At 37.6% G+C, this 26,127-nt stretch overlaps 1 protein-coding gene across 1 annotated transcript; it reads right to left on the reverse strand.

The window, feature by feature from the left end:
- Nucleotides 1-242: 242 nt before the first annotated feature.
- duox (dual oxidase) lies at nucleotides 243-24,529 on the reverse strand. The gene is made up of 33 exons (XM_063002368.1): nucleotides 24,466-24,529; nucleotides 24,311-24,388; nucleotides 23,482-23,643; nucleotides 21,918-22,105; nucleotides 21,495-21,693; nucleotides 19,415-19,581; nucleotides 19,046-19,106; nucleotides 16,397-16,493; nucleotides 16,023-16,113; nucleotides 15,783-15,885; nucleotides 15,526-15,698; nucleotides 15,264-15,439; nucleotides 14,016-14,134; nucleotides 13,789-13,929; nucleotides 13,569-13,682; nucleotides 13,273-13,475; nucleotides 9,877-10,062; nucleotides 8,974-9,199; nucleotides 8,743-8,836; nucleotides 8,339-8,514; nucleotides 8,076-8,157; nucleotides 7,899-7,976; nucleotides 5,778-5,956; nucleotides 5,433-5,663; nucleotides 4,526-4,625; nucleotides 4,378-4,427; nucleotides 3,001-3,128; nucleotides 2,741-2,894; nucleotides 1,577-1,809; nucleotides 1,264-1,422; nucleotides 967-1,122; nucleotides 640-768; nucleotides 243-477 (listed from the first exon to the last, which is right to left on the reverse strand). Exons 1-33 carry the CDS (start codon nucleotides 24,527-24,529, stop codon nucleotides 355-357), a joined length of 4,620 nt encoding a protein of 1,539 aa, XP_062858438.1. The 3' UTR covers nucleotides 243-354.
- Nucleotides 24,530-26,127: the final 1,598 nt, after the last annotated feature.

A 26,127-nucleotide genomic window follows, 5' to 3' on the forward strand; every position in this document is an offset into this window, starting at 1 on the left:
TCATATTAATAAAGGAAAAAAATTATATATATATATATATATATATATATATATATACTGTATATATATATATATATATATACAACTTTAGTTTAAACCTCTACAAGTACTTCACGACCATTAAATAATAAACAAATCCAATTTATGGAAAAATGGGGACATTTTGTAAACTGCAACAAAAACAGCAATCTGTTATTTTTTGCATTTTGCACAATTTCCCAACTTTTCTCAGAAATAGGCTTTGTATATGCATCTGTAAAAAGTAAACAGTTAGAGCTAATATAGATTTCTTCATTGTTACAGTAATGATTAGTATTTAGTTATTCTAAATTTGACAGCTAGGTGTTAAAGAAGCTAAAAATTCTCAAAATGGTGAATAAAATGAGCTTGATCACGTTTGTTCATCTGTTTACAGGCTTTCTCCACATTCTTTGTCAGACCAGGTGGACCACAGCTAAACACACCCATTTTCCCCACCTTAAAAAACAAATAAAATATAGGGGTTAGTTAGGTAACACACCCTATATTTTGCACTGTGTAGAAATATATCATATTTGACATAAAATTAACATAAACGTGCAATTAAAAGAACTAAGGTAAGGTGTATGCATATGCAACTGCAAATATGTGCAATGAGACCTCAGGATGAACTTCTTGCAGTGAGCTGAAGAAGGCCAAAAATGGTGGACGACCAAAGTGGGTGACAGAGCGCAGACCAGTAAACAGACTCCTGTTCCACACTTTCTGGAAGTGGCGCTCGCAAACATACTGAGAAAACAGAGAAACAAGCATGATTTAAACGGTACCAATACCAACACATTTAAACAGTACCAATACCAACACATTACACATTAAAATGAATTAAAATTGCCAGCAGAATACTTAAACAAATAATCTTAGCTATTCGCAGTACATCTCAGTCACTGTTTCTACAGTATAACAGGTTAAGGTCAGTTCCGGTCCTACCAGCATGGTAGTCCGAAGATCAAACTTCTCTGCCAGCTGAGTTATATAGATGTGAACAGACACCAATTGCTGAGCATCCATCTCCTCAACCTCTCGTATGATGTCGGACAACCACTCAAATTGACGCTGAGTCCGTGTCACCCATATAAAATAGACCTGCAGGATTATTAGGCACAGTTATTTTATTTATTAGTTTTAACAACATAGCACTAAGTCAACCATAGAGACAAGACAATGGTCAAGTCATTAAAAATTGAAAATAATTTAGTAAAATATGTTGTGTAATGAGTTATTTACCTTTTTGCATTGGACTTTTAGTTTTACTGAAGACTTAAACACTATGTCCTTTAGTATGGAAGCAAATGGAGTGACTCCAATACCTCCACCCACCAAAACTGACACCTCAAAATCTTTCCATTCTTGGTGTCCCTCCCCAAATGGTCCATCCAGATACAGCTGAAAAGATAAAATGTAAATTAACATCACTAAAACAGACATAATAATTCAGTCCCAAACACACAGATCAACCAAACAGATCCATGTTAAATAATATGTTTGACTCAGTGGAATACTGGAAGATGCAGAAATGCAGCTTTATATATTTTTTTACTTTAGGATAGGTCCCCAGTTCCTGCAATTTCTCTGGATTGTAGATCTCTCGCAGCTTGCTGGTCCATGGTCCAACAGCGCGGATGTGCAGGCTCAGAGTCTCCTCATGGGGAGCTGAAGTTAGAGTAAAGGGGTGGTACTCATCTGTACCGAGCTCCAGACAGGCCACCCGAACCCATTGCCCTGAACGATATGTAAAGCCATGAGGCCGCTTAAACTCCAAATGTGTCACTCCTGTCATAAAAGACAGATAACACAAGACAGATATGATATTAATAGAAAATTAATGTGCAATTTGCTATCCTTAGACTGGTTCATGTGTACCAAAAAGCATTGCTGGGAGTCACTCTGAATTAAGAAGATACATAGTGGAATAAACACACTGCATGTAAAAGCATCAGGTTTTAAATAAATAAAAACAAACAAACAAATTAAATAATAATAAAAAAAAAATTTAATATCTAATTCTTCAAATTCCTAGAATTGAGTATTAACAGTCAACCTTAAAGCTTAGGGGCAATGGTAGCTTAGTGGGTAAGATACTGGACTAGTAATCAGAGGGTTGCTGATTCAAGCCCCACCACTGCCACACGCATTTAGCTGCTAAAAATCCATATTGCTGCTCACAAATTCTTAACTCTTTTCTCATGTTAGCTTCCACTACTCTTTCCCAGATCTTCATTCTGTGGTTGCTACAGCTCTGCACATCAGCCTTATGCTTAAAAATCTTACAGTACTTACAGTACTGTGACAGTATATTGTCTAAGCAATTGAGGGTTAAGGGCCTTGCTCAAGGACCAAACAGTGGCAACCTGGCAGTGGTGGGGCTTGAACCAGCGACCTTTTGATTACTAGTCCAGTACCTTAACCACTAGGCTACAACTAATATGCTAAAATGCTAAAAACAAATTTAGATTTCTTGCAGTTATTTATACATTCTGTGTATGTGAATAATTTTACTGTATGTCTGTTAGGGCTAACTTTGTACAGATAAACAGCCAAGGCCTGCCCTCCCACTGAAATAGACCATATAAAATACACTAAATATTGAGGTTTCATAAATGACTGTACAGGGAGAAAACCTGGCTGAGATGCATACAATAATTGAAGTTATTGCTCTGGGTATATGCTGGTGTTTACTAAGTTTGCAGCTAATGTTCTGTACCTGAAGGTAGCAGCTCCGATTTCACCACAGGGATCTCCACCTTCTTCCTGCTAAGGCTGATAAGTTTGTCCAGAAGAAAGAGAAGAGCGGGTGGGATCAGGTAGATGTGGAAACGTGGCTCCTGGAGGAGGGCAAAGCTGCCGTGGATCACAGTCTGCCAGTAAAAAACATAAAGAAGGATTTCATGATCTAATTACCCAGCCACAAACACCGTTTCATCCCACCAAAGGCCCATTATTGTATAAATGCTTTGTTCTCACCAGGGTATAGATAAGCAAGTAGAAATAATGAGTGATCCAAAACCCTCTGAAACTGATACGCCTGAAGTAGTGTGAGGCAAAGACGTACATAAATGCTAAGATAAAGAGTAGAATGATCCCTGTGAGGCCTGAGAGAAAGGAAGAGAAAACAAAAATACATAAGCCTACATACCACAAGTACTCTCTGCTGTTTTAACACTTATCTTCTGATATGTATAAAGAAGCCATTCAAACCTGACAACACCCACAAATAAATCTGACTTGTGTACAGAGAACTGCATTTATATATTAGATGTTTAGTGTGTTTGATTTTAATGGTAGAACAGTATAAATTACAGCCAATTTAAAAACCCCATCTGTGGAATAGATAAAACATTTGATAATATGAAATAAAACAAGAATCTGCAAGGCAATAATTTCTTTTTTTGGCTAATGAACTTGATTGTATTTTGTATGCATTAAAAAGGGAAGGGAATTCTGATTAGGTATAAATGCTCAACACTTTGTGCCAAACTTTGTGAAAACTGTCAATCAGTTCAAAAAGGAACATTTCACAATGCAAGATTGCAAATAATTTAAGTCTTTCAGTATCTACTGTACATAATATTGTGAAAAGATTAAGGAAATCTGTGGAAATCTCAGTTTGTGAAGCGCAAGGACCAAATCCATTGTTGAATGGGTATAGTTTTCAAGCACTTAATGGCACTGATTTCAGATGAAAACATGTGATGTGTTAAGATGAGTCAATATTTCAACTTGTTTTCCAGAAACAAATGGACACTGAGTTGAAAAGGAACATCCAGACTGTTATCAGCAAAAGGTCAGGGTATGCGTTTTATATTTTTTGTGTAAGGGTACCATTGACGTGATGGCTTAAATTGAGATTTTAGAGAGACAAAGCAGGCCTCATTCTGGATGTGCTATAACAGCATGGCCTCAAAAACAGCAGAGGTAGCCATTGTACAGTTGACCTGCCTATGTATGCCTATTTGGATGCCCTGCCAGGTTAATTGCACTGCCTAGGATTGGAACCTGAGAACTTAAGATTTCAACACTGCTGGGTAGCATATGCATATCTCCAACTGAGCCACAAAAAATGTGTGACTCACAGACACAGCGCGTTTCAAATACAGTTCAACTAGGCCACTCAATTATTGCTTGTTTACTTACCCCAATGGCTGATTAAATATTACACTTATTGAATTTAAGGACTTTTAATGTCATCCTCACTCCTAATGTACTATATTAAGAAGCTAATATGGTTATACCCTATATAAAGTCTATATGGTCCCTGTGCGCTATCTCCTCCTAATATCTAATATCCTCCTCTTCCCCACCAGTGTAAACATTTTATTGTCAGTTTAAATGCTTTCCTACCTGGCACTGTACCAAAGAACCAGTAGGTCCATCTTGGCGGCAGCTCTGACCTGTAAGTATTTACAAATGTAACTTTACACAAGCCTAATTCTAAACAGTATTGAGTTATAGATAGAGGGTTATTAGACCAAACATATTGACATATTACCCGTTATCAGAAAACACTCTGGGAAACAAGCATGAGAGGATGCTGAGGTCACTGATACAGAACATGTAAATATTGACCACATGACCCAAACTGTGAATGACTGTTGGGAGAGGAAAAAGAACAGAGCTAGGTCAGTATGACCTAAAAATGTGAAGAGGAACAACAACACAAGTAAACATGCTAGAAAGACTACATATACTACATATATTTAGTATATACTTTATGGACAATATAATATATAACAGAGGTAAGCCTCTGCATGGCGTAGCAGTAAATTATGTTAGCCGACTACCATTGGGATCCAGAGTTTGAATACCCGGTCAGCCAGTGAGGTGTCTACATACAGACATGACTGAACTATTAAAAATATGTGATAGCTTAAGAGGTTTAAACTAAATGATAAAAAGAGCACTCTTGTTAATAAGCAACTAATTGCTAGTACAAGTACATTAGTTTTGCTGTTAACCATTAGGTTTTTAAAAGTTTAAAAGTGAAACCACCACACAGTGAGGAAAATACAACTAAACATATATTTATATATGGATGCTTTCAGAGTGGATTTGATGGTTATTTCACACAAACGCATATTCGTGTCATGATGCACTTTGATGACGTTGTACTGCACCACTCAAGCCAAGCACTGAGCAAAGTGGCAATTTACCCTGAGGCTTGCGGTGACATGTGAATGCGTCCTACTCTTTTTTAGCCACAGTATTATTCTACCTTGGTTAAGCACCCTGCAAATTGGGTTTATTTTCAATTCCTGCAGGTGCAGGACTACACCTGGTGCCTCAGTGGTGCAGAGAGATCTGCCCTATTACAGCTTATGGCTAACATTGAAAACAAGAAAATCTGGTTTGCACAAAAGAACAGCTGTCAATGATCAGTTTAACCTCAAGTCCCTGACCTGTAAGGACGATTGCTGTCATTGCCATAAGTCGATGCAAATCTATAGCAGAGTCAAAGGGAATGTATTTGTTGAGAAAGGTCTCTCTGCACATGGTTATCAGGTTGCGGCACACTGTCAGGAGCATGTAGGGAAACAGAAAAGATATGGCAGCAGCAGAGCCTCGGGATACCATGATGCCCACTATGGAGGTTTCCGAGATTCCAGAGGAGTGAGCCTGTAAACCATAGACTACACACAGGGTTATTAGTTTGCATTTAATTAATGTTGGAAGAGCTTAATATAAATGTGAAGTATGCACCTGTATTAGTCCACTGAGGAAAATAAATAATAGACTAGACTTACAATAGCATCTCTCCATGGCCAGTCCAGCAGTGATCCCATAGAAGATAACAACACATACAATATGACGACGATAGTTTTCCACAAAGCGTTTAAACTGCTGGATTTTCTGTTGGACACGACTCCTGATGTAGCGCTCTCTCTGAGCCTTCACATAGAGCTTGGGATTGGATGGGCTCAATCTAAAAAAGAGCAATACATTTTCTCTTACACTTTAGGAATTACTACATGCCTGGTCTAAAAGATGATCTAATTCACAGTGAAATTTAACAGACGTTACGTCATCATATTACATCAAGCCCACAGGCGAAGAGGGTTTCATATAGCAGTAATCTGAAAATAACTACCACTGTAGCTTAGGTAAAGCTTTTTGAAGAACATGGTAATCACACCTGGACACTGGGCATGCAACATGACCAAACTTTAAACTCTGTGTGTAATGCAACACAATTTAAAAACCTTTGATGTTATTTGTCTTTAAGATAATGTGCACTGTAAAACAATCTATCTACAGCATTATAGTAATTATAGTTCCTCATTTTATAAGAAAACATGTAATTAATGACAAATTCTTTGCAAAATACACATGTAGTATACTCTAAGCCTTATGTAAAAGAGCTTTAAGACTGTAACTGCTACACTTAACACGTTTGCCATTAAAATACTACCTCAAACTTTAATTGAAACCCTTAACCATTAACCTATGTAAAAGGTAAAATGCTTGGACAATTTTGTTTTCTATTTATTTATGCTTTTTCTCATATTTTCCTCTTGATTTAGCGTGGTCAATTTGTCTTCTGCTGCTGGGGATCCCTGATTGCATTTGAGGAGGGTATACTGCTGCTCATGTCTCCTCCGACCCGTGCACAGTCCTAACGGACCCCTTCTTTTCTGCACAGGCGTCTCTATCTGCTAATCAGGGTCCTTACACAGCGTTTGAAGACCCCACCCACATAGTCCGGTCATTCCACCCTAGCAGACACAGTGGCCAAATAGTGTGTGCTGCAAGCACTGCCAATTATTCCCGCTAGATGGCTCCCAACCGACTGGTGGCAATGCTGAGTTGCAAACCGAGGAGTTCACAATCTTATTGCTGGTGTGCAAGTGGAATATCCCACTGAGCCACCTGGGCACCTTGGACCATTTTTAAGATAATTTTGCAAGAAGTACAGGAACTGTGGATAATATACACTGATTAAGATGACCTAGCTCTGAGCTGCTGTCCTGTGGTATCCAGTACCAGGACACTATCAGCAGGGCCCTCAACTTCTAAAATTTGTAAGGTGGATCATCAGCCACCTTTTCTGCAGGTAAATGGTGCACACATGCTCAGCTGCCACATAATCAGAATTCATTTAAACAGTTAACCTAAGTCTATTGCTCGGATGTCCAGTTACAATGCCCGTGTGCCCATTGTAGGTGTTTTTGACAGTAAATAGGTGGTTTACATGGGTACTTTGGCTGGACTGCAGCTACACAGCAACATTAACAGAAGGGTTTGATGCACTGGGTGCTGTGACACATTCACCCCATAACCACAATTAAAATTATCTAAAATTTGAGCCACAATAGTTTTTTTTTCTGATGGTCTATATGAGATGACCCAGCCTTTATGTCCTCTGGCATCAGGGAGACTTGGCTGCACAATAACCAATCAGAGGTTTGTGGCTTGTCCCTCCTTAGACCACTGTCAGTGGGCTACCTATGAGCACCCCTTGATTTTTCAAGGATGATTTAACCCAGACGCCTGGCCATAACAATATGGCTCATATTAAAGTCACCTAGTTCTTTATGCTGCCCATATCTGCTGTATTTACCATGTGTACTATGAGTAACTCTCCCATCAGCCCAACATTTAATATATCCCTGAATGTAAGATGTACCTTTGTTACAAAAAAGGTATTACCATGCACATTTGGGGGGTGGTCCTAATGTTATGGCTACTTTGGGTATACTTTGAAGTAAACACTGACCCAGCTGTCTATGCACTTAACTTAGAAAATGTCTTTTAATTTCTTTTTTACCTCCTCACTACACACATATAACTTCTAATTAAATTCTAATTACTATCTAATTACAGTTCTTAGAAATAAACTACAATGTAATATTTATTAAAATCCTTACTTTTTTCGCTGATGAAGTTCTTGACCATCATCTGCAGGGCAGCTGTAAACGTAACCATAATCTTTTTCAAAGGGGGAACTGAAAATAAAAATAGTCTACAGTTACAAATATTTACTACACAAATTCCTCAAATCTGAGTCAGATTCTGAACTTCTTATGAATTCCTTATGTATTTACCTGATATTCTTAGTGATGATAAAGGACACCCGATGCTGTTGGTTCAGTCTGTTCGTGTCTTTCACGTTATGCATCTTCATCCCTACAGTCACAGTATAGAATCCAAAAAAAGGACACAACAGCAGAGAAAAGTTTGTGTAGTGAGCACTTGACTGATGCCAAATAATATATGCAATTTGTAGACTTGTACTGGCAAGCCAGACCACTACATGGGGGTGTAATATGATTGATTTAATAGGAAATGATGCATGGAGTGAATATACCTTTAAAATTGAGTTGTGCAAACTGCAGGACATTCTCATAGTCATGCATTAAGAGGTGAAAGTCCTCCCAGGTAATTTGATCTTTATTATCAAAGCCTGCAGCATTAAGCATAGCTGCTATAGCATCCTCTGCCTGGTTCTTAGATAGAACATTGCTGGAGATTTCCAAAAAAGACCTGCCAGGGACACGGCAAGACAAGTAGGAACATTCAGAATTAAATTACAGTCCATTACAGTGGATTAAAGTCCAAATATTTTACTAAATTCCCAGCAAGTTATGACAAATGTCGGTATGACAAATGTATTACTCTATTACAGTAGACCAGGTATGTCAATATTAAGTAAGGAATGACTCTTAAGCAATTACTGGTCTAAACAAGCCTATATTATTGGGTCAGCTCAACCTGAGCAAAGATGTAAATTCCTCCTTAGACAGGAAGCCCTCTCTTCTAATGTCATGCATTGAGAACAAAAGCCTGGACTTCTCCTTTGGGGTTCCTAAAATAAAGAACAAAAAGTAGGTGGCAGAGAAAAATTAGGATTAATTGGCGTTCAGAAACAAAACAAAAAGAACCTGCATCTATTGTTTACAATGTCACTGACATATAAGATCAGTAAAATCTTTATATTTTGACCTTTCATGAAGATGATCACAACATCAAGAAACTCTTGGAAGGAAAGGTATCCATTGCCATCCTTGTCTGCCAAAGAAAACATTGACTCTACAAACATTGAGTCAAGCCTTAGTCCCAGTGCTTGGGCAAACTCAGCTCTGGTGAGCTCACACAGCAGAGCTTCTCTGGTTTTCTTAGAGGACACAGAACTCAGGTCTCCTGCATCACATTTATCAATATCTAGAATCTGAGGAGAAAGAAGATGTTTGAGATGAAGCCTCTGGCTGCAAACAATATTACAGTAAAGGATTTGCAAGCACATCCAAGCTTATGTGGGCATTCAAGAACATCAAGCTGCCTGGTATTGCCCTATGGCTGCAAAATCTTTAACACAATAGAGACTAAATAGTAAAGCATTTATGTCTTGATACGGAGTAAAATGGGGGGAAAAATCCTTCTGCTGTATAATGCATTTACACTATGAGCTAGATTAAACTGACATTTCATTTTTTACCACTGAAATATTCATTCAATTGTTTCTTTTGTATTTGTGTTAAATTTTTATTGAAACAGCAAACTGCAAATAATTGATAATGCCCAGGGTTAATGCACATTTTGGAATAATCCCAAGGTCCTCAGATTATGCACTGCAGCCTCTCCTGCAACATAATCACTGAAACTAAACTTATTTTTTTCATTATATCACAGCAGTTCTGGTTTCACTGGGCACAAGGCAGGAACACCCTGAACAGGGCACCAATCCATCCCCCACCCCAGACATAGCCTGTGGAGACGCCTGGCTGGCCAAGGCTAAGCACTGTTGAGATTCGAATACAAAATAGACCGCCTTTTGAGGACCAGTGGAACTGAGTAGTCAATGCGATTGAGTTGTAATCCAGTATTTAAAATGTCTCCAGTTTTTACCTTTGCAAATGCATGTCTAAAGAAGGTCTCCACTATTTGGGCTCGCTGCTCTTTAGTCACAGCTTCCTTCAGTAGTTCCTTCTCACTCATCTCTTTAATTGTCAGACACCGAGTCATTCCTTTTAGGTCAGACTGCAACTGATCTACAAACTGTGACCTTTGTACAGTGTCCTCGAAAAACAACACCTGTGAGACACAGAATAGACACTAATGTAGTATTAACTGTATTTTATAGGATTTTCCTTAGCCTGTTGTTTGAGGTGCTAAAATACATTAGTTCTATATATAGTAAATTATAATTAAATTTAAAACTGATTGGAAAATATTTCTAGAGCTAATTCTAGAGCTTGAGATCCCCGTGGTGGTAGGCTAGACTGCTGCATAAATTTTGCATACTTACAAAATGTACAGTGCCTTGCAAAAGTATTCAGCCCCCTTGAACTTTTCAACCTTTTGCCACATTTCAGGCTTCAAACATAACGATATGAAATTGTAATTTTTTGTGAAGAATCAACAACAAGTGGGACACAATCGTGAAGTGGAACGAAATTTATTGGATATTTTAAACTTTTTTTAGAAATAAAAAACTGAAAAGTGGGGCGTGCAATATTATTCAGCCCCCTTGCGTTAATACTTTGTAGCGCCACCTTTTGCTGCGATTACAGCTGCAAGTCGCTTGGGGTATGTCTCTATCAGTTTTGCACATCGAGAGACAGAAATTTTTGCCCATTCTTCCTTGCAAAACAGCTCGAGCTCAGTGAGGTTGGATGGAGAGCGTTTGTGAACAGCAGTTTTCAGCTCTTTCCACAGATTCTCGATGGGATTCAGGTCTGGACTTTGACTTGGCCATTCTAACACCTGGATACGTTTATTTGTGAACCATTCCATTGTAGATTTTGCTTTATGTTTTGGATCATTGTCTTGTTGGAAGATAAATCTCCATTCCAGTCTCAGGTCTTTTGCAGACTGCAACAGGTTTTCTTACAGAATGGTCCTGTATTTGGCTCCATCCATCTTCCCATCAATTTTAACCATCTTCCCTGTCCCTGCTGAAGAAAAGCAGGCCCAAACCATGATGCTGCCACCACCATGTTTGACAGTGGGGATGGTGTGTTCAGGGTGATGAGCTGTGTTGCTTTTACGCCAAACATAACGTTTTGCATTGTGGCCAAAAAGTTCGATTTTGGTTTCATCTGACCAGAGCACCTTCTTCCACATGTTTGGTGTGTCTCCCAGGTGACTTTTTATAGATATCTTTGAGAAATGGCTTTCTTCTTGCCACTCTTCCATAAAGGCCAGATTTGTGCAGTGTACGACTGATTGTGTCCTATGGACAGAGTCTCCCACCTCAGCTGTAGATCTCTGCAGTTCATTCAGAGTGATCATGGGCCTCTTGGCTGCATCTCTGATCAGTCTTCTCCTTGTTTGAGCTGAAAGTTTAAAGGGACGGCCGGGTCTTGGTAGATTTGCAGTGGTCTGATACTCCTTCCATTTCAATATGATCGCTTGCACAGTGCTCCTTGAGATGTTTAAAGCTTGGGAAATCTTTTTGTATCCAAATCCAGCTTTAAACTTCTCCACAACAGTATCTCGGACCTGCCTGGTGTGTTCCTTGGTCTTCATGATGCTCTCTGCGCTTTAAACAGAACTCTGAGACTGTCACAGAGCAGGTGCATTTATACGGAGACTTGATTACACACAGGTGGATTCTATTTATCACCATCAGTCATTTAGGTCAACATTGGATCATTCAGAGATCCTCACTGAACTTCTGGAGTGAGTTTGCTGCACTGAAAGTAAAGGGGCTGAATAATATTGCACGCCCCACTTTTTAGTTTTTTATTTTTAAAAAAAGTTTAAAATATCCAATAAATTTCGTTCTACTTCACGATTGTGTCCCACTTGTTGTTGATTCTTCACAAAAAATTACAATTTCATATCGTTATGTTTGAAGCCTGAAATGTGGCAAAAGGTTGAAAAGTTCAAGGGGGCTGAATACTTTTGCAAGGCACTGTAACTCTACAATCAGAAATGGTAAAAGCTTTTATCGCTTTTTAATTTAAATTTAAAAACACATGCTGAACACCAGAGCTGGGATCTCGAATACATTGTATCGAGTCTCAGCTCTGCCTGCCGGCTGGGTTGAGCAGCCACATGAACAACGATTGGCCTGTTGTTCAGATAGGGGTGGGATATTAAAGCCGGATAGGGTCTCTCTCATAATTAATGCAATTATGACTTCTGCTGGCGCCTGCACAGAGACGGGAAAAAAGTGCTGTCAGGGTGTGTCTCTCCATACACAGTGCTGATCCGCATTGCACTCATCAAAGTGTAGGTGACAAAATGCATACGGCTGCTGCCCACATGTCGGAGGGGGCATGGGTTAGCTTCGTTCTCCTCAATCAGAGCGGGGATCGGCATTAGTGGAAAGGAATCATGATGCAATTGAGCAAAAGGGACGTGCTAAAAGGGAGAAAAAAAGAGTAGAAAATGCAAATATATATTAAAATACAAATATATATTTTAAACAAATGTCAGTGAGAATAAGGGGGCACAACAGAGGTCTACCATCATTACACAGAGTTCTTTCTTTTTAAGATCTGAATTACTTTAAAAAAAATTAATAATTAATAAATGTGAAAAAACAGAAAGTATATAGACCAACTGACTTCTTGTATTCTTCATTGTGAATAAACAGTAAACACTGTGCCACAGGACAGTTACAATTATAATTATAATGGTGGTGGGCTAGTGTAATAGTCTACTGTGCCACTCAAGCATCAAGTGAAATGAACTAATTGTTTTACTGTGTTTTGTTGTTTTTTATTTGTTTGTTTTTTTTCAGTTATTTTTAAATGCACACTAATAATAAGGATTAACAATAACAAATGGAAAGAAATTGTTATAGAATTAAAAGCCACAATCTAGGTGAATAATAGACTAATATTTGTTTATTTGTTTTACACTTTGGTTACATTCATGACATGAAACGGTAGTTTATCTTCACACAGGGTTAATCAGTTCACAAGGTTGTATATTGAACACAGTCATGGACAATTTAGCATCTCCAATTCACCTCACTTGCATGTCTTTGGACTGTGGGAGGAAACCGGAGCACCCGGAGTAAACCCACGCAGACACGGGGAGAACATGCAAACTCCACACAGAAAGGACCCGGACCGCCCTACCTGGGGATCGAACCCAGGACCTTCTTGCTGTGAGGCGACAGTGCTACCCACTTAGCCACCGTGACGCCCAATAGACTAATAGAATAATAGTCTAATAGAATAATAGTCTAAGCTTTATGTCTATATTCAAATGAGCGCTCCACAAATACAATGTTATATAAAAATATAAAAACCCCTCTGTAAATCTGGAAACATTATGGCTTCCTACCAAGTCATATTCCTTCTGAATTTTTAGAAGTACGGCACGATGCTGATGATCACTGGACAGCAGCACTTCCAAGTGGTCCTGAGTGCCTAGGTTATGACAGCGCAGAGGAGACCCATTTTCACCATATATCTGAAGCCGTTTCTTTTCATCGATCATCAGACTGACCTGCTGAGGAGACTCAGTATATCCCTGCCACTCACAAGCTAAACAAATACAAAGCACACATATGTTTACCTTTGTAAAGATTCACTAATATCAAAGCATAAAGCACAAATTATTTGGGTGGTAGAGGTTACCTGCAATTCCATGAGTGGGTTTTTTGTCTTTGGTAGGGCCTCTGGTGTTTTTTAGAAACCTTTTGTATTTGGTTGCTCGGATATGGGCTACTAAGTATGCCACAAGGAAACTCACTGTGTATGAATTAGAGAAATACAAGATGTGATGATATTTTTTAATCTTACACTATCTTCATCAACTTTGTGTCTATGCAGTACAAATACAAACAGTCACACTGACCCACAGGAAAGAGAAATAGAATAATCACTGAAATGCCATAGCCAGCTTTGCTACTAGTATCGAAGTAACTTATGGAAGTAGCCTTAGTGCAGGGTTGAAGCATGGCAGCTGAGATTGGCTGAGGTTGAGGGCATGGATCTCCTGTAGGTAAAAGACATTTAAAATATCTAGATATTAAATACAGCATATTGTAGAAAATAGTCTACAGGTTCTAAGGTTTAATTTACCATGTAGCCAGAAGAACACATTCTTTTGCAAGTCTCCACTCTTTGCATTGGTGGTGGCGAGAATAACATCATAATATGTTGTGTTTCGTATAGCCTGGATTTCCTTCTCTGTAAATAATCTAAAGAACACAAAAAGCCCATGTAAAAATAGTCTGTATATAAAGGGACTCTTAACAAAGTGAACATGATACATGTTTACTTGATAATTATATTTATACAAGACGTAATGTATGCAAAACCATCATGCCACTGTGATAAATATAGCCACATGGGCCCATGAGTACTTCAGAAAACTGTTGTCACTAAACACAGTTAACAGCACCAAGTTCTCTGGGCCATAGCTCATCTTGGATGGACTATAAGACTGTAAAAACACATTCTGTGGTCTGATAAGTACACATTCAGCTTGTTTTCTGGGAAAAAAGACAGTGAGAAATCTTCATGAGAAAGATAAAAAGGAACATCCAGAATGTTATTAGAGAAAGCTGCAAAAGCCAACATCTGTCATGGTATGGGGGAGCATCAGTGCTCACAGCATGGGTGAATTGCATGAGTGTGAAGGTACCATTGATGCAAAGGAGTATATTTTAATTTTAGAGCGATGCTATCACTGCTATCAAGACAATGCCAGGCCTCTGCACATGTATCAACAGAGTGGCTTTGTAAACACATGTATCTGTGTGTGTGCATGTGTGCTTGACTGGCCTCCCTGCAGTCCAGATCTGTCTACTACTGAAAATGAATCATGTATTTCGTATCAAGAAACAAGCAAAATGGAGAAGAATTACATTTGTAAAGTTGCAACAATTAGTGTCCTCAGTTCCCAAACCATTAAAAAGTCTGATTAATAAAAAATAAAATAATGTAAAACAGTGCTGAACCAAATCAAATTCTAAATATGTTCATATTTACAAAATACAACAAAGTTGTACCATTTTTTAAAGTGGTTAAAACTAATTGATTAGATATTTTTTACTTAAATATACATAATATTTAAAGGGTTTGATAGATGAACTACTGTATGTTGAGAACAAAATTGGGATTTAGTCTACTTTTGATCTGGCTAAAATAAAAATAATGTAAAATTGTGCATGCATAGCCGTTTTTACCAGTAACCACATACAATTTTAATTGTGACATTCAAACCACAAAACACAAAAAGCTTATTTTATTATGTTTAGCAAATTGTAAAAAATCATTTAATCTCATTGTTTTTGAATATAAGATGCTTCAAATAAGCAATCTTACCCATTTTGTTTGTTTTCAAACCAGAATCGGTCTGCATTTCTGATGCGTTCAAACTGGTCCAGCATTGTTGAGGAGACCACTGGGCCTGGTCCTTTGTTTGACTCCAGTAGAGCTCCTACAAACAACTCCAATCTGTTGATATCATTTCCATAAAGCTCAGACAGCTCTCTAAACAACTGAAACAAAACAATCAGAGGAATGTAAGTACAAAAGTGTTTTACTAAATAACAATTTAAGGATTAATGTAAGACTGAACATATACCTGTGGCTTATTCTTGTATAATTCTGGATTGATCTCTTCCCAGCTCCGGACTGGTTTCATGTTGAGTGCTTCTCTGACCTGGTTATAGCTGGGCAGCCCAAAGTCTCGCCCTCTATGAATGGCCTGGGCCACTGCATCAGAGCGCGAGTACCGCAACGGACCATACATGTAGTCTGCACAGGGAAAAAAACCCTTTATAACTTGCTTATTTTAATAAAATAGATAAAGCAAAAACAAAGAATGAGAAAAAGAGTAACCTTGTAAATCTTCAACAATTACATGATCCTCTCTCTCAGCTATCTGCGACACCATGCCCAATATCAAATCCTCTACATCCTGGCCAGACTGCAAATTTGGGTTCTACAGGAAAAAGACCAAATACTTAAAAGCTGATCTAGCTGATCTAAAAAAAAGCTTTTACAACAACATATAACAACAACAAAGGATTACAATTCTGTTTTGATCTGTTAAATCACCCTCTCACAGTTCTGACTTACATTTCTGCTCCAGAAATTATTGCACAAGCGCAGTGCTGGAGATATGCTTCCATCATTGTTTACAACTTTCCTGTAGTGGCAAGTCCTGTTTCTACAGTAAAACAAAATCATGCTTAATATTGCATACGTCTGTTCAAAATTTAAATGACATTATTAACTGAATGGCATCAATGCAATTTAAGACAAAGAGATGGCATTTACTTGTTTTTACATAACCCTTTGTTTTTATTAATAATATTAGTTGCTCATTTAAAAAAAATATTAAGAATTACACAAGAAATACAAATTAAACCTTAATAGATGTGCAAACATTAGTTTTACTCATCATGCATGATAAATTATGTTCAGTGCAGCAGTGAAGTGTATGCATTTACCTCATATAGACTCCGGGGGGAACCAGAGACAACCCAATACTCATAAAAGTAATCTGGAACTCGGGGGAAACGCCAGGATCTACAGATTTCTGATAGCCTTTGGACAGATGTTTGCAAAGAGTTTAGAAAAGCATCCAAACTGTTCAAATAAAATGTTTACCATGAGTAACATTGATTTTTATTGTTTAGTATGTAATTATTATACAGTAAGAGGGTAATATTTAACCCGTCTTTTATTATACAGTGCATATATGCACTATAAATGTACACTTTTAATGTCTTTTTACTTTGCATTTTAAAAATTAAATAAATTTACAACCATAAACAGTACAGTGCCTGGCAAAAGTATTTAACCCCTTGGTGTTTTTTTTTCTATTTTGTGACATTACACAAAGTGCTCTATCATTTTACTTAAAATGGGTTGCGTTGATGTCCAGAACTCTTCATGTCATGCCACAGATTCTCAGTTGGATTAAGGTTTTCCTTTAAACTGGCATAGCATCAGCATTATGTTTGTCCTACTGGAGGGTGAACTTTTATTTCAGTCTCAAATCTCCAGCAGAATCTAACAGCTTTTCCTCAAAAAATGCCTTGTATTTATTGCCATACATCTTTTCTTTAATCCTGACCAGTTTTCCAGTCCCTTCTGGAATATATTGACATAACGTTACACTTTGATTGCACAAAGGTGGAACTTAATCTATGTGACTTCTAAAGTTAATTGGTTGCACCATTTCTTATTTAAGATTATTTTGTTAGGTCCATTAAATAAAATTAAAAATCCATTTTAGTAATAAAAACTGGAAAAAAAAAAACACCAAGGGGGCTAGATACTTTCGCAAAGCACTATAATATGTTATAGTGATAACTATATTGCAATGTACATAAGCTAAACTTACAAAAAAATCAAGTTCTTAATACTGCAAAAAATAAAAGTAATGTGCAAATTAAATCTGTTTCTTTCATACAAGCTGTCATTGGTTTGGAAGATTTCAAGTAGCAAGTAGCTTATAGTCAAATTGGAAGAATTAAACAAAAATAATAATCCCAGCTACTGTGAAGTACAGGCATCATTAAAGGTGACTGCTTCTTTGCACATATAAAATGAAGATGTAATTTAATGAGCAAGATACAAAATCCACTAAAGGCTCAGCCTGTACAATCAACGATAGGTCATGGCTCACCACTTGTACCAAACTTTATGAAAGAATTGTCAATCAGAATTGTCAAAAATCTCAATGCAAAATTGCAAACAATTCACATTTTTCACCATACACCATACATAATATTGTGAAAATTCTTAGTCTGTGTAAGGCAAAGTCAGAAAAAGCTACATGATCTCAGAGTACTTCAGAAATCCATTGCTACTTAACACAATCCACTGCTGCATTAAGAAATGCAACCTGAAACTCAAGAAATGTAACCTGAAACTATTACACAAGGACAAAACCATACATCAATTATTTGCAGAAACATTACTGTTTAAAACAAAATGTTTAAAAACAACGTTCCTCAAAGAAAGATTGGAAAGGATTTGCATATTTCTCCTTTTACAGTGCATAATTTCATACAAAGATTTATCTCAGTGTCTATCTATCTATCTATCTATCTATCTATCTATCTATCTATCTATCTATCTATCTATCTATCTATCTATCTATCTATCTATCTATCTATCTATCTAAATAATTAAAGCAATCTGCAGGAATTTTCAAACATAAAAGGTAAGCGCACAAGCTTAAGTTGAACACCAGTGATCTCTGATCCCTCAGACAACACTGCATCAAGAACCGCCACTCAACAATAGCTGATATAAACACATGAGCAAATAATTACTTTGGCAAACCTTTGTCAAGCACTTAACACTTTACTGTGCAAAAAGAAATCCATGTGGTAACCATGTCTAGAAATGGCATCAAACTCTCTATGAAATGTGGATTGAGGTCAGACAAATCAGTATTCCAGATCTTTTTTGAAAGGAATAGATGCTGTGTGCTCCAGACCAAAAAGCATCAGAAACATGTGACAATGACAACACCGTGCTGTTGCACACCTAAAGTCGTGTTTGCAGGAAGAACAGGACAAAATAACATCTGAAACACTTCATCGATTGATATCTTCAGTGCCAAACTGCCTTTTAAGCAACATTACAAAGTGGTAAATGCTTTACCATCCCTTTTTTAAATGTGTTGCAGGCCTAAAATGCAGATGTGGATGTATGATAACAAATGAAATGAAGTTTACAGACAAAAGAGTTCATATTTGCATTGAAGTCACTTTAAGAAACATAAATTTTATTTTCTATACTGTCCCAACTTTTGATTTGAAGTTTGATTTTAGGCGCTTATTTTGTATAAAAGTATAGTAGTAATGTAGTTTTCATAACTTGAGAAGGTACTTTAATTTTACACAGTTTTTTGCTCTGTGTTGGCAGCAAGAATTACCCAACTCAAATAGCACCCTCAACAAAATGATTACCCTGGCCTGTTTTAACCTGCACTGACGTAGCTGAAGCCCACTGAACCCATTAAACAGAGCCTCAAGTGGTAACTCACTAAACCACAGATAAGTAGAGCATGTCAGCTTACCACAATTTGTACACACAAAACACACACACACGCACACACACAGACAGACGTAACCTCTCACCTGGGTATGGAGGCATTGAGACTCCTAGATATGCAGGCAGCCATTCATACAATACAATACTCTGATAAAAGAAGAAAGTAATACATTATTGTTATATTAACACCACAGGCCTAATCATGTAGAAATTAGTATTGTTTTAGTTTATTTTTTTATTTATTTCTTTACCTGTTAGTATCATAAACGTATGACTCATGCTTTCAGCAACAGTATTTTTTTTTCACCTATTAGTAGCTTTTAGGTCAAACAGATGCATTTTAATCCCTGTTGCAGAAAGTGTATGAGGCAATCTGACAGGTGGAGAGACTTTAACTAATTGGCACCCATTTCACCCATAGTGGTTTCTTAATAACAGAGGACTTTTCTATCTACCTGAAATGTGGCAATAACCCTTTTCCTAGCATTTTGGAAAAGCTCCTCATCTGTCCACGATGGGTGTTCCTTGTGTAGTCGAGAGGCCAGAAAATTATGGTAGCGAAACCAAATAATCCCCTCAACTGCAGTGAAGATGTTCTCATTAGCCCAGGCATTCCCAAACTCTGTGAAGACAAACCAGAAACAGTCAGAGCAATGAAATATGTCGTTTTTAAACAGATGAAAAGATTCATGCCTGTATTATCACAATAGATCACAACTGACTGCGATGTTCATTTTATATATTGTCTTGACAATATTGGGAAGAAAATAGTTGAGAGCTGAGGCCTCTTATGTGACATTCTAATTTCACAACTTTAATAGCTTAGAGAAATTAAATTTAATGCTGAATGATTTTGTTTATACAACTTGAAAAATGTATTTTTTTTCCAAGATGGACTAGCTGCCCTGGTTACCGTTACTGTGGTATCTAGATGCTGCTTAAGAGCTTTGCTTTATTACGACACATGCTATCACAGCCTGTCCAGCATAAATAATGACTTACACCTTAAAAAAAAAAAAAAAAAAGCAACAACAATACAGTCATTGTAGGATTTACTCAGGTCACCAAACATAAAGCAACATCTGCACAACAGATTTACCAATATAAAGGAAGATAGAGTCTGTTTGAAAGACCGAGTGAGGTAATTCTAAGCTACGGGTCTAGTCTAAATAAACATAGAAAATACTAAACAGTACAGGTGTCTAATGGTGTGCTTCCATAACCCTTTATTAATTAAAGCTAAGCCTAATTGTTCAAAAACTTTTCACTTAAACCTCTTTATTCAGATTTTTGTGACCCTAGAATTGTTAGCAATTTCAATACCAACACAATAAGTACAATAAATGGTCTGTATAATGGAACAGGTATTGTCAGAACAAAGCAAAACAAAAAATACCCACTGACTGTATTTTTGAAAATATTCACAATAATATAAATTTGATCTGTTGTTAGTTATAAACACAACAGCCATATTAAATGAATTAAAATCAATACAGAAGCACAAACTATAGGTGTATAGTTTATCAGTGTAAAGGCAGTCTGGAAAATGAAGGAGTGGCCCATGATTTTAGAAAATACCATAGTATATGATATGTAAATAACAATTTACAATATATTTATGATGTGCCTCCTCCTGATTTTCTTCTCTTAGTGTTTTAGCAGTGCTTTTGGCCAATTTGATATCTACACAGCTATGTCTGAAAATGGTGGTTGGCCAAACAGCCTAGCCACTGGAGTGCACCTGTCAGCCTCTATACCTCAGCCTGGATAAAATTAGGAGGGTTGTGCTTGGGAGGGTATCTGGGATAAAAACTGCCTAGTCAGGTATGCGACCCCTGAAATATAGTAGCAGCCAAAATAAGGTGATGTCTATAGTGTACCACAATACTGTTTGGTCTGTCTGTGTTAGTCATGTTTTAAATGTATTTACATAATAAAGCCTTTAGGTAAATACAATTTGAATGTGATGGTTAATGTTAAGTCGGCCACATTGCTAGTATACATAATTAGTTTTCACAGATGAGAGGTTGTGTACGATATACTAACGGATTTAAGCGTTTAAATTGATCTGATCTTATGCATTGATTAAATATCTGCACATGGGTTCTATTTCCATTCTTGCAGGTGAGTGGAATTCTTCTTCTTTCCAGCTTGGTTACAAATTTCTTTAAGTTATAGTACTCATATTGAATGGTTTGCTACCAACCTTAGATCACAATAATGCTAATTCTTAATCTTTAAGAATAGGATCATGTTTACTATTCATGACTTGAATACTATACGATTTCATGTACGCAATGAGCTTCAGCTACTTTAATATTGTGCATGAATTATACATTCATTTGTGGACTGTTGTAGCCTAGCGGTTAAGGTACTGGACTAGTAATAAGAAGGTCGCTGGTTCAAGCCTCACCACTGCCAGGTTGCTGCTGCAAGGCCTTAACCCTCAATTGTTCGGACTGTATACTGTCACACTACTGTAAGTCGCTTTGGATAAAGACGTCTGCTAAATGCCGAAAATGTAAATGGACTTACCATAAAGCCCTGGGCCAGTCTGGCCGGTGGAGGGGTCTGGAGCGCTCCACATAAAATTGTCACTGTCACTCTGTTTTGGCATGTTGTGAGATGACCCTGCAGATAGTAATCCCCTATGGAAACTCCTCAGTGCATCACACCAAGAGCTGGATGAGCCATAGATTGAGCTGCCATCTATCCAAGCTGTCACGTCATTCAGCTGTAATGATTTTAAATTGTCACATGTAAACAGTCACAGAAAAAAAGTACTGGGTAAAATAGTGTTACAGCATCTCTTAGAACTATATTAAACATACAGTATATATTTGAATATTACTTTAACATTACTTTAATATTACCTGACCTTGGTGTTCAAGTCAGAGTATAGTTTTTTTCTGTGGTTGCTGTTTCAGATGAACTACATTGAATGCTACGTCATGTTACCTGTATTCTGGGGTTGTTTGGATTCTGTCCACTACTTTGATCCCACTGTGCACGCTGGAAGTGAAGACGGATTTCCTGAGTTGAATTATTCTGAAAGACTGGGTCACTCTTTGGAACTGAGATTTGCATGATCTCTGGAGGGCAACTAGGTCTTCGAGATTCCACAATCTCAAACAGTGCATGATAACCTGATGGCCGACAGAACATTTACTAGCAGTTTTCTTAAAAATGTACAATTGTCTTTTGTACAATGCTTGATCTACAGCATTTTATTAGTACAGTCAAATAAATCCACCTGCATTATAACTATGGACTGTTACTCTATGTCCTCTAAATGGAACACTTATTTGATTGCTGAGATTAGGTAACCAAAACAAAAACTGTGTTACAAAATGTACATTTCTTTTATGTCATCTGTTTTCATTAATCATCAGTATCCTCTGTACCTCGTTCAGGGTTGTGGTGTACCCAGAGACTATCCCAGGAACACTGGGCACAAGGGTCAGTCTATTGTGTGATAAGGCCATCATGTCTACAAGTTGGCTGAGCTAAGCATTGCCCATTTAATAAAAACTCGTTGTTATAGACAAAAAATCTCTGTTATAGACAGAGGAGTTACCAAAATGCCATCTTTGGGTGAGAATTTGAATTATTTCGATGGGCAACAATGATGAAGGCAAAAGGAATACAATTATAGCATCCAATTTTAGGGGGGTCCAAACCCACCTATCCATGCTTAAGTCCAAAAAGCTTCACACATATGCAAGTCACCCATGCTGTGGGCACTGATGCACCCTCATACCATGACAGGTGTTGGCTTTTGCAGCTTTCGCTGATAGCAGTTTGGATGGTCCTTTTAGTCTTTGTCACAAAAAACTTTATGTCCTTTTTTTTTTAAAAACAAGATGAACCATGAACTTAAGCGCAGAACGCATTTCAACTGTCCTTCTGAGATGAGCTTGGGCCCAAAAAACTCAGATGTGTTTGTTTCTGTATGAAATCAATGTTTGGCTTTCTTTGTGTGAAATAGTTTTAGATTGCATTTCTTGATGCAGTGGTGGACTATGTTAAATGACAACAGTTTTCTGAGGTACTCCCAAGCCCATGTGACTATTTCTCACACAGTGTTGGCTGATGGCTTAAAGGTCACTGTGATGCCGAGGTGTATATTGGAGTTTTAGACAAAACAAAAAATCACAAATTTAACAAAATGTCCCAACTTTTCCTGAAATGAAGTTTGTAAAAGTAGCTAATCAATCTGCTGGCATGGTTTTAACAGGGAAAAAAACTTCTCCATACAGTGACTGGAGATAAGAACTAAACCATGAACGCTGGAGCCACACCAGCATTCCAAATGACAAATGTAAGTATTTTTGTCATTTTGCTCATTTTGTACTGGTACACTACAGAACACTACTGTCAGTGCAACAAAATGAATTATTATCTGTGGGACTTTCTGCTACTGTACAAAACCTAATTACCCCCACTATTGCTTGGATAAACAGTAATAAAATAATTGCAAAAGTAACTAAATGTTCGTACATTGAGTAAAAGCATCACTCACCGAAAAACAGAGAGAGAGCGGTCTGGTTTCGATGGGACAGGAGACCAGCTGGGCCCCGTGCTACTGCATTGCTAAGGAGCCGGGCATTAGGCAGGTGAAATCCTTCAACTTGATAGACTCCATCTGAGTAGCGTGCAGGCAGGAGACGCATCAGAGGTGCACCTATTTGACAATCGTTCACATTGCTGGAGTTACATAATTCAAAGGTAGTAGCATACTCAACAGTACTTTAAAATAGTAAACAATCAGATAAGTACTATTTAGTACTGATGTACATTTGACTCAATGTTAATTACAATAGTGTTTGATTTGAAACCTGATTAGAAGAGTATGATGATTAGTCATACTTTAGATGTTGTTGGAACATGGATAACAATGTCCACAGTTACAGCTTGACATGCCCCTGCTCCTGCTTTTTGTCAATGGGATCACCAAAAAACTTAAGTTGGGCTTTAAGGTGCCATTTTTTAATCAGGGTATCCTTTCTTGCTTTAGCTTTTTAAACCATTGGTAATGTCATATTTGCTTAACTCTGGACAGTGTCGCCCATGTGCCAGCAGGTTTTTGGGGGTTCTTTAATTACACATTTAACCCTCAATAAACTTATGAAAGAACTGAGAAGGAAGTATGTGTTTATTCAGTCTCAGATGGGAACAATTGTGGAAATCATTGAACTCCCAAGATGTTATAATGCATTTCTCTTACAAGTGTATGCAAACATGTTACTTTAACTGTACATTAGAAATATGTGTACTTCTGTCATCCATGTATACAACAGTGAAAGATTTACCAATCAACCCTGTTCTCCTTTAAATGTCAAAGCTATTACCTGCAGTCCCCCGTCGATGATGGGCCAAGTTATTATACCAGCCATCATATCTCTGAACTTCCCAATTGATGCCATAATCTGTAAAAGACATGTTATTTGCAGATTACCGCTTAACTACACATTAATTTTTTTTAAGTGATACTAACTATACTAACCTGCTGTGCATAACGTAGTAGACAGAGTTATTACTGTCCACCATGCTGTGATGGCTAAATCCATTTTTTAGGCACAGCCAAGTGCAGCTCTTCAGAAGGCAAGCCACCTGCATAAGACCACTCAAGTTTAGAATAAACAGGCAAAAGTAACCAGTTGTGGGTACAGTCAAAAGTAGAGCAAATATCATTTATTCACTTATTTTTGCTAACCCCTTTAGCCTGGTCAGGTTGCATAAGACTGGGCACCAGCCGGATACAATGGGCACAGTGCCAGTCCACTGCATGGTAGCATATATACATTTACTTACTCACACCAGAGGCACTTTAGAGCAGCCAGTCAATTTTTTGGTAAGGTTTTTGGGAGGTGGAGTGTTCTGTGAACATAGTTGCCAGGTTTTCTTGCCAAATTGGACTTGTTGTGGGTGTAAATTAAAAGGTTGCGGGGTGCGATTTTTGGCCTACTTAAAAATGTCCATCAATCAGGACAAAATGAAAATGAATATCTACTCAGCACTTGCTGAGGAAGACAAAAAAAGAGCATGAACATTTCTTAATCAAAACTCAAATCAAAAGGAAGCTGCACAGCAAGGCAGTAAAACAAAGATTTTGGAAAGAAGTCCTAAAAAAGTCATGATAGAAGACGAGAAGAAGACAAAACCGTTAACAGACAAAGAGGATACCGGGGAGAAGAGAGTACAGAAGAGGAAAGAACAGAAAAGAGTAAGTACAAATCAGATTCAGTCCTTTTAGTGGTAATTGTACTACTGTTAAATATTCTTGACTGGGATCTGAAACTTTTATACAATATATATAGAGTAATATAATTAATAATATAATTATGATTATAAAACGGATAGTTCCGGTCCTAAAATCTGATTGGCTGAGCCGCGTTCGAAGCCGTTGTAAAATCCCTGATAAACGCGCACCTATGACCACCTCACATCATTCCATATTAATACGCCACTGAAAAGAAAAAGTGAATGTTATGTTCGCCCTCATGTTGCCTAGCAACACTGTTAACGAACTACCTGGGGTCGCGGAAGAATGCTTTTTATAAGTGTTTTTGTAAATAAAAACATTTATAAATTGAACATTGTTGTATTTTATAATATTTTATGTTGACCGCCGTTTTATAAAAGCAATAAGCCACTGGAGACCGTGCGTTACTGCTATGATTTTATCACGGGGAAAGACGTTTTAAAACAACCTTCCCCGTGATAAAATCGCAGTAATGCACGGTCTCTCGTGGCTTATTGCTTTAATTAACAAAACTACTAATAATACCATTGTAAACAAAATGATAAACAAAAAATAAAAACTATAATATAAACTTAAAAACAAAGTAAGATAACAGAACATTTAAGGGTAGTACACTGGTAGTTATTTTTTCAGTTATAGCCTGGTTTCTTCAAACGTCTGTGACAGCTTTGATAGGGACAGTGGTAGCCTAGTGGGTAGAGCTTTGGGTTATCAACCGGAAGATTGGCGGTTCAAATCCAGGCTCTGCTATGCAGCCACTGTTGGGTCCTTGAGCAAGGCCCTTAACCCTATCTGCTCCAGGGGTGCCATACGATGGCTGACCCTGCGCTCTGACCCCAGCTTCCAAAACAAGCTGGGATATGCAAAGAAAGAATTTCATTGTACTGTACACCTGTATATGTA

The sequence above is a fragment of the Trichomycterus rosablanca genome, chromosome 1 (assembly GCF_030014385.1).
Source record: "Trichomycterus rosablanca isolate fTriRos1 chromosome 1, fTriRos1.hap1, whole genome shotgun sequence".
Classification (NCBI taxonomy): domain Eukaryota; kingdom Metazoa; phylum Chordata; class Actinopteri; order Siluriformes; family Trichomycteridae; genus Trichomycterus; species Trichomycterus rosablanca.

What these genes read in the sequence shown, in the direction of transcription:
- duox (XM_063002368.1), bottom strand. Translation starts at nt 24,529, where the DNA reads ATGGATTTAGCCATCACAGCATGGTGGACAGTAATAACTCTGTCTACT. An exon ending in ACTTGCTTATCTATACCCTG is followed by an intron (nt 2,895 to 3,000) that starts GTGAGAACAAAG and finishes TTTTACTGGCAG; the next exon opens with ACTGTGATCCACGGCAGCTT. An exon ending in ATCTTCGGACTACCATGCTG is followed by an intron (nt 769 to 966) that starts GTAGGACCGGAA and finishes CTGTTTTCTCAG; the next exon opens with TATGTTTGCGAGCGCCACTT.